The sequence below is a fragment of the Rhea pennata genome, chromosome 14, assembly GCF_028389875.1.
Source record: "Rhea pennata isolate bPtePen1 chromosome 14, bPtePen1.pri, whole genome shotgun sequence".
Taxonomy (NCBI): Eukaryota; Metazoa; Chordata; class Aves; order Rheiformes; family Rheidae; genus Rhea; species Rhea pennata.
Genome location: NC_084676.1, coordinates 20,178,527 through 20,187,473, shown reverse-complemented (window position 1 = coordinate 20,187,473; position 8,947 = coordinate 20,178,527). Strand labels below are relative to the sequence as shown.

Here is an 8,947-nt window from a genome sequence, read left to right as displayed (position 1 = left end):
GCGTGCCCGGGCGGCGCCTGGCGGGAGGCGGCGCTTCCGACGTGGCGGCGGCTCAATAGGAGCGGGGCCGGGGGGCGGGGCCGGCTCGGCGGCGGCGGCTGGAAGGGCCGGGGCGGTTCTAGAAGCGCGTTGAGAGGGGTCGCGCGCGCCGGTGGTGAGCGGCTGCATGCGCTAGGGCGGGTGGCGGGAGCGGCGCGCGCGGGGGTCTCGCCTCAGGGGCGGGTGGCGGGAGCGGCGCGCGCCGGGATCTCCCCTCAGGGGCGGGTGGCGGGAGCGGCGCGCGCGGGGGTCTCCCCTCAGGGGCGGGTGGCGGGAGCGGCGCGCGCGGGGGTCTCCCCTCAGGGGCGGGTGGCGGGAGCGGCGCGCGCGGGGGTCTCGCCTCAGGGGCGGGTGGCGGGAGCGGCGCGCGCGGGGGTCTCGCCTCAGGGGCGGGTGGCGGGAGCGGCGCGCGCGGGGGTCTCGCCTCAGGGGCGGGTGGCGGGAGCGGCGCGCGCGGGTCTCCCCTCAGGGGCGGCGCAGCCACCGCCCGGGGTGCCCGGCCGTTAGCGCAGCTCTGTGGCGCGGGAGGAGCCGCCCGGCGCCGCGGCAGTGCACGGGGAAGGAGGGCAGCGGCGGGAGGGAGGAAGCTATGTGGTGCGCTCGGAGCCGGCGGTGCCGCCCGGTGCCCTCAGGGTTTTTCTTACGGGCTCCCTCGCGTCGCAGGCCCGTTCTTTCTGCGCTGAGGGCTGCTGGCGGGTACCACGCAGCGCTGCACGCTGCTGTTTCGGGTGTAGGTGCGCGATAATCCGCAGCCCGCCCTGCTCTGGCAGCCCCCGGTGAGACGGGGCTCGGCCGTGGAGCGGCCCCGGCGTTGCGGCAGGGGGCAGCAGCCGGCAGCTGCTCTCCCGGAGGGCGTTTCACGGAGCAGGGAGACATAAACGGCAAGTCTGGCCTCTCCCTCGGGAAAAACGCAGGAGGTAGCTGCCAGCTCTCCGTAAGAGAGAAGGTGACCTGCAAGTTCCCGAGGGAGTTGAATATCGGGCCAGAGGGTTGTTTGACAGCGAAAGCAAAGCTGTAGTTCGAGTTGCCTGAAAACTGAGTTCCAGTTTTAAAAAGTAACTAAATAATCGACCAACTTCCAAAAAGCGCATTCTGCGTTTGTGTGTCTGTAAATCACGACCAGCTGCCTCTCTGAGCAACACCCATAATTTAACTGCTAATTACTGGGTTTAGCTCTGGCGTTAGCAAGTGAAAGTCTGACCTCTGTCCTTGTGTGGTTGTCGCTCGCTGTAGCTGCTCCAGCACTTCCTCTGTCTCCTGTGGGGTGGCCTAAGCCAGGAAGAAGTTCAAGTTCCCTGGAGAAAGCCAAACCCACCATTTGTTAATAAAAGTTCGATTTTCTTCCTCCCCCCCCCCCCCAAAAAAAAAAAAGTAAAGAAAAAAAAGAAAAGAAAAAGGAAAAAGAAAATGCCCTGCAATAAATGAAGGTCCACTCCTAAAAAAATGGAAGAGTAGAATCCTTATTTCCTTGCCTTTGAATTTAACTATGACTGGTATTGTCACAAAACTTAGAAAAATTACTGCGTGTGGGTTGCTTTAACAGGCTGTATGTGTGTTAGCTTTCAGGTAAAGCAACTGTTGACTTAAATGTCGTATGAAGGAGTTCAAAACTCAGTTGTTCTGTTTCCATCTTTGATGGATTAAGAGCGTGCGCACAGACCACTGTAGCAGCTCAGCTGCTGTGCAGTAACTTTTCTGAGCTCTGAATCGTAACAACTGGGTTGTCTGGAAAGTTCCTGAGTCACTTCAGAATTCCCGTTCTTATCCTGAAATAAATCTGCATCGCTAGAGATACTCAGAACCATTGACATTATTTTAAATAACTCCCAATTCATTTTAATGTTTCAGTATAGGTAAACTGTTTTTCACCCTTACCCAACTTATTTTACCTTTTTTTTTCCCTGAAAAATGTTTTACTTTTTTTTCCTATGTAAAACACAGATGTGCAGTTGAATTCTTGCCTATCAGTTGATCTGTGGTGATAAGCTAGAACACAGACAATTGTGAATTTGTGGTACAGTGCAGTTGTTCTAAGCCTTTGTGAAAAAGGCTTGTGCAAATACAGTCGAAGTCAGGTGGGCAATGTGAAACCTAAAAACATTACCTAGAAGGTTACCACAGCTCAACTAGGGGACAACAGTGTGCTAGGCTGTGGTAATACAAAACATGCCTTTGAGGCCAGACAGGCATAACTTTGCTTAAAAGAGCACAGAACGTCATTATCTTAGAAGAAAGACTTTGAGCTGCTTGGCTTTGTAGTATTTAGTATTCATAGCCAGTAATCACAGATGTTCCTGAATAGTAAGCATTCAAAGCAGGTTTCTCACAGAAGACCTTTTACCTAAGGCTTCTTGTCTCTTTATAGGTGCTTTGTAAGGACAAAGCTGAGCTGAAAGGACACCACAGCCATCTTCAGCAGGTTAATACTTTGACTTTCTGACACCAAGAACCTAGGAGATAATCCCTCAGGTATGTAAATACATAGCAGTCGATAACTGCCACCCCTGTATTATAGGTTGGAAATCGGTTAACAGCTGTAAATTAGTGTTGCTCAGACACTAGGAAATGAGAACTTTATTTCTTGTTTGCATACCTTAATTTCTTGTGTGTGTGTGTGTTTTTAATGTAGCTCTTCAGTGCAGGAATTACATACAGAGTATGATGGTTTATTTCAAAGTCAGTAACTGAAGGAGGAGTGTGATTTGCCCTTTATTAAAGGAGTTTTTCAGTCTAGGTTTAAGTCACAGATCCAGCCTGTTTATTATTTCCATGCTGTTATATTGGCAAACTTCCAAGGGAGCAAGCTATAAACATGTAGATGGATATTTTTCCTATGACTAGTTAAGATTTTTTTTGTGTATAGTTTTCCATATGCTTGAGAATATAAGGCGTGTTTGGAGGCACATTCTAGGGTGATTTTAGAATATATTCAACCCCCAAACCTTTGAGATGGTATCTCAACTTTAACTCAATTTCTGATGTCAATTGAAAGAAATAGTTCATTGACAGTAGACCTGCTTTTGTATAAAAATTATTTCTCAACACGGAGATTGCTTTTAATGTTGCGTGAGCATATGGAAGCTTATCTGAAGCTCTTGATATGCTAAAATTCTAGGCTCTGTGCAGTGAAGTTCAGCCTAAATTTCAATGATGAAGAACATGCTCTAGTAGGAAATGATAAAAACATGTTGTTTCCTACAGGCCTGTCTTCACTAACAGAAAGGGATTAGATTGCTTCATATGGGATGAGCTTACTGATACTGCAGAGTAAGATGCAGGAAGATTTGCTGTGCCTTAGATTAGCATGAATTTTCTGTCCCAGTGCCAAAGTTGGTTTCTTTTTTTGCTATGCTTTTAGGAGCTAATCCAGATGCTTATAGTTTCTAAGCTTGTATAACTAAGGATAATGAGATCCATTTTACATTAGAGGGAACACACCCAATTTTTACTAAAAGTACCGCTTCCTTGTTGATGCGTGCAAGCAAACAGCTTTTCCTTTTGTCTTTTGGCCTGCCTTGAAAAATACAATCATGTTTTATTAGTCGTTAGGCAATTATAATTCTTTTCAGATGCACATCAAGTGCTTTGGCAAGAAAGTTAGTGATGTAGGCATACATTGCTTTAAGCTGTAAATCTGAAATATACTGGAGGAAGGAGCTGAAAAGCAGTTACTTGATTCATAAGGGAGAAGAACTCATGTGCTGAGGCATCTAATATTGAAAGGAAACAATGCCTTGAAATCTTGGGTTTGGGGGAATCTTGGAAAGGGGAAGAAGTCAACCATGCAGTCAGTTTGGTACTCCTTGCTGCTTCTGCAAGCAACAAGACAGTAGGTAGAAAGTGCTGGCATTTGGAGAAACCCCTAATAGACTTGGCTCATCCAAGAGCCCAACTTCAAATTGCTGTTTGCATAAGGATAGACCGTTCTTCAGAGCCTGGCGTATGAGCCTCAACTTTGATGTGTACACCACGAGCCAGTCTGTGACCAGAGGTGACTTTGAAATAGTGATTTGTTAGACTATTCTGTAATAGTTTAAATTTAGATTCAATGTGGAAGCAGCTTTCTTAATTGTGGTTTTCTAAGTGGATTTTTAAGCATTGGCAAGCACACAAGGAGAGCCAAATTGTAATCCTTATTTGTCATCAGCTTGAAAGTAGTTATGCAGTGCTGATTTACTGTGTAATTCAAAGAAATAGTGTTGATGAGATTTTGACAGCATCTTGTTGCAAGGTATTTTGTTTCACAAACTTTTTCTCTGTAGCAAAGTCTGGTTATGGGACTGCTACTGCCTATTTATGTTCCATTCTTCCTCTTGTTCCCTTACAAATTCCCTTATAATGCACTGTTGTACCAACTGACTAAAACTTACTGGGAGTCTCGTGTGTGAAGGAGGAGGAAAAGGGATTCATGTTCCTAAGTAACTCTAGCTTTGGCTTACTGTGAAATCCAGCCTAATGGCTCCAGTACTCCCAGGGGATGGGGGGCAAGTATTGTAGGTGGATTTGCTGCCTCCTGTTTGAAGGAAGGCTCCTTCCTGAAGTGTGAGGGTCACACTCTTGTTCTGTGGCCTACAAAGCAGAATGAGGCAAACTATTTGATAAAAGGTAACAGGTAAGTTTTCGTGTCTGACCTGAAGAAAGCTTCCTTTTGGCTCTCATGGAAGCTGGCTTGAACCCCTGTGACTGGATATGAAATACAGGATGGGGAAAAAAATGAGAGGCCTGGTAGATATGTAAACAACTTTAGGTCAGATCAATTCTTTTAGTATTACTGAACAAGATTTTTTTTTTAGAAGGACTATTAAATAAAGAATTTAGTCTTTAACTTTGAAGAAAATTCCATCCTTGTCTTTTTTTCCTTCTGCCAGTGCTCTCTGAAGTCAGACGGCACTCTTTCCAGAGGGAGCAGTGATTCATTGAGGTCTTTCATTCCTAAAGAAGTGAAATGTTTGTACAATATGCATTTGGTTGGCTTTTTAGCCCTGCTAGCTAGGGATATTCAGGAAAGGAGCAAAGCAGTTGGCATCTGTTATGGTATGCAGCAAAGTTCAGCTCAGTGTTACTAGAGTAGTTTCTTGCCAGAGTGAGAACAGTACGACAGGTAAGGCAGTGGTATAAATGCTCCTCTAAGAGGAACGTGCTATGCTGATCTTTGTGCAGACAACACTTAACACAGCTGGACAGGCCAGGAGAGAATAATAGTTGTCTGGGACATTTTATAGCCTTAGCATAGAGCAGTGTGTGAACTGTCTGCTCTCAGTTCTTGCATGGGATTTTTCTTATAAGCGCAAGATTGAAACTGAGCCTAATGGAGACTCAAGTTTTTTCCAGTTAGTATTTCCTTTTATTTATGTGTCCAACATGACATGTTCATCTTTTAAAGATGCTATTGAGGAAAAGCCAGGAAGGCAGGCAGTATTTATCCTACATACATCTATTTTCTGCAGAGTTTAGGCATTTCTATACAAGTAAGTTCTTTCAGTCTCTGTTTGAATAGAACATACTGGATTTATAATCATTTATTTTAATCTCTGTTATTGAGGTAGGAGGTGTTAATGTCCCTTCTTCCTCTTTCCCCTCTGTTAGCAGATGGTTATCTGTAATGGGGGTGGGCATGCACACATGTGCTCACACATGCTTACACTCTCCAGAAACGTGGTTGTAACATTGTGCTCGCTCTCTTGTAATTCATTATTCATGCTGTTTCTCTGAGTAACAGCTGTGAAAAGAATGTGTATAAACAATCTGAAAACCCTACAGCCAGGTGTCCTGCTTGTTTAAGCAAGAGCTGATTTCTCTGTTTACTGAGAGTTTCTGTTTATTGACTCAAGTAAATCTGAGTAGGATGGCAAAGCTGTTAAAGATCTGCTATAAAGACAAGCTGCTGTAGTAAATGTTCTTCTTGGCAGATTTCCTGAGCCATGAGAGAATACGGTGGGGAGGTGCAGAGGGTGTAGAATCATGGTGTTTCAACTGGAAAATTCCCTTATAGTTATTTTGCCAAGCTTTGCATAGTGCGTCCAAAAAACTGCTTCATGAAACAAGAACAGACTATGCAGATGGACAGTGGTGGCTTAATATCCTTAAATCTATGTACTACTTGAATGTTCTTGACATGCTGTGCTTTCTGCTATATCACTTATTGTAGCTTTTAGCATTGGCAGACCTCTGTGTGGTAGTATTCATTCAGCTTTACTCATTTCTCAGGTTACCCTTGTACAGCTTTGAACCAACTTAAACGAGCAGTTTGGGAATACATGGTTTGAAGGGTGAGAAGAAGAAGAGGGGAGGAGAAGGCATTATGATGCTATGAGTTTTTCTTGCTTATTTGTGCTTGTATACTGTTGCAGTAAATGTTTCTGATTTCTCATGTAGACTTCTTAAAGCAAGCAAAACCAATAATTTGAAGTTTATCTCACAATGTGATATAGCAAAAAATAGAGCTATTTGTAACTCTTACTGGTGGTCTTGTGGACAGTTTTTGCTGTTTATTTTCATGGCACCTAGGAGCTCATTAAAGGGTCATAGTGCCTGTCATGCTATATGCTTGAAAAACCCAGAAAGAAAAAGCAGCATCTACCTGCCAACTTCTGTTTCACATTGTGCAAGAAGATGTGTGGAGGACAATACGTTGGGACAATGTGTTTTGAATAAGTAGAGTTGGTAACTTTCTACTTTTTCAACCTTTGCTGTCAATTCTACTCTGAAAAATGCTATTTTTCTTCACTTGTTTTTCATTATTTCTATTCCTAGAAAGTTTTTATGTAACTGAATTTCCTAGCATGCTGAGTCTAACTCATCATAATTTAGGATTTTTATTATTATTATTGGAAGATAGAACAACTTTGTATACTCTTATTTTCCAGCTATAACTATGTGAAATGGAAGGTATTGGGCTGCACCCAAGGAAAGGCTAAGTGGAAGACTATTTTTGAGGGCTCAGTACTTCTGTGTTGGCTATGTGAAATGAAATTCGTTGAAGTTATTAGAGAAAATGTACACTATCTTTATAAAACCAAAGAAGAAAAAGTTGTGCTATGTTTTGTTCTATTTTAGCATTAATTTTGAAGAGACCAATCTTCTTTTTCTTTTAAAAAAAAAAAAAAAAAAGGGGGGGGGGAACTCCCACAGTAGAGGGATTTTCTTCTAAGTGTTACAGGAACACATTTTTGAGCATAATTCTTCCTCTGACATTCTCCCTTATGTTTTTTACTTCTACTTTGTTGTAAAACATGTTACAATTGCAGTAGTACTTCAGATGCTTCGTTAATGTTCTAGGAGAGACTTGTATGTGCTCTTTGTTTGAACCTTCTAGTCCTCATCACTTGCTGCATATTGGCTTATTTTTTGGGGTGTTCAGGAAGAAACTGGTGAGGAAACTAACCCAGAGTCTCTGCTCCGAGCGCTTGCTGAATTCACTGAAGGAAAACACTGAGCCAGTGATTGGACCTACATACAATTCCAAACCATGTGCATGGGTGGGGATGTTCAGTCCAGGGAACTAACTAAATGAGGTCTTGAGTAATCCCCTCTCTGCCAAGCCACAGATCTTGTAGACGTAAGTGTCTCCATATAAAAAGTGCTGGTCTGCTGTTACGACACCAGAATGCTTGCCAGTGTTGATAAGACATAGTTACCTCTTACTTTCTCTGTTCCACTGCCTTGAGCTGAGTAATGAGGAGTTAAGTGCATGTGGCTACAAACTTCCAAAGTGTTAAATGTGCCAGTGAATTTTTTCACTGCACGCTGTTGTAACAAATGACAGTGGCATCCATCTAGTTCTCCTCTTTCTCCTAAGAGAGCAAAACCAAGCTTTTCCAGCTAGTTGTAGCTGCTTGCATCAGAATACTGAGTGGAGAGATCTAATGAAATTTGCAGACTGGATTTTATGATAGGAAAGGTTGTCTTTGTTTCTGATCTCTTGGGTGTGTTTTATTTATTTTTTATTATTATCATTTTTTTTTTTGAGATCCTGATGTAACTGGTCCATGGAACTGGACCTCAGCACAACACCTGGTCCTGAATCTGTTCCAGGCTTTGTTAAACTTTGCTCCTGGCCACATACTTGTTAATGTTTGTTTAAAACTTTGAGAGATGCAATTTTCTTGAAATACCTCCTTCCTACTATGTCTCACTACTGGGGAAATCTGTCTAACTTATTGATTGGAAACAACTTTAGTTGCTATATGTGTCTTAAATATTGCATGATACTGAGGCATCTGTAATGTAGTTTCTGGGCCTTAGTGTGTGCACTTGTCACATGGAGTAGCACCTGTAGTGTGCAGATAAGCGTTAGGAGGATAAGAAGCCAAGACACCTTATGGGCTAAGCTGAGTGCTGGCATTTGTGAAACTAAGTGTTGATCCTATCATGCTGAATGAACAGAAGTCTTTAACTACTACCAACTGTAACACCCTTGTTATCTGTCTAGGGTCTCATTAAGCTCCCTTTACTGAAACTTGTACAACTAGATATCATCAGGTGGCACAGTTCTAAATAAAACTCCTAATTTTACAAAAGAAATTACTTAGATTTTTTTCCACTGTCTTAGAGTTCAGTATTTCAAGGACCTAATTCATTTTTCACCTAATTTAGGTTCAATTTGACTGAAGATGGTGATTAATGCCTTGTTGGTGTGGTGTGTATATGTGATTCTCCCCTTGCTATGCACAAATTGGTTAACCCTGTTGACTTTTCCTCTTCCTCTTGTAATGTATTACAGGTTAGAGCCGTCTTGAAGATGAAGCCCTGGCTGCAATTGGTGCTCTTGACCTGTTTTTGCTTGTTCTGGCAAACAGAAGCCGAGTTTTTCACCTCTATAGGTAATACACAACATTGTAATAATGCAGCTAATACAGTTGCCAAAACTCTTTAAGTTTCAGTTGAAGCATGTGAGTTTGTTCATATA

At 43.2% G+C, this 8,947-nt stretch overlaps 1 protein-coding gene across 5 annotated transcripts in view; it reads left to right on the top strand.

Annotated features, from left to right (window-relative positions):
• The first annotated feature begins 95 nt into the window (after window positions 1–95).
• Window positions 96–8,947, top strand: part of P4HA2 (prolyl 4-hydroxylase subunit alpha 2) — a 30,138-nt gene continuing 21,286 nt past the window's right edge. Inside the window, exons 1-3 of one of the 5 annotated variants that reach the window (XM_062587209.1) lie at window positions 96–154; window positions 2,405–2,508; window positions 8,762–8,861. In XM_062587209.1, the coding sequence (XP_062443193.1) occupies window positions 8,780–8,861 (82 nt within the window). In that variant the 5' untranslated portion in view covers window positions 96–154; window positions 2,405–2,508; window positions 8,762–8,779. Of the gene's footprint in view, window positions 155–563; window positions 986–2,404; window positions 2,509–8,761; window positions 8,862–8,947 lie in introns of those variants that run through there. The other 4 variants (XM_062587211.1, XM_062587208.1, XM_062587212.1 and 1 more) reach the window with 4 other exon arrangements.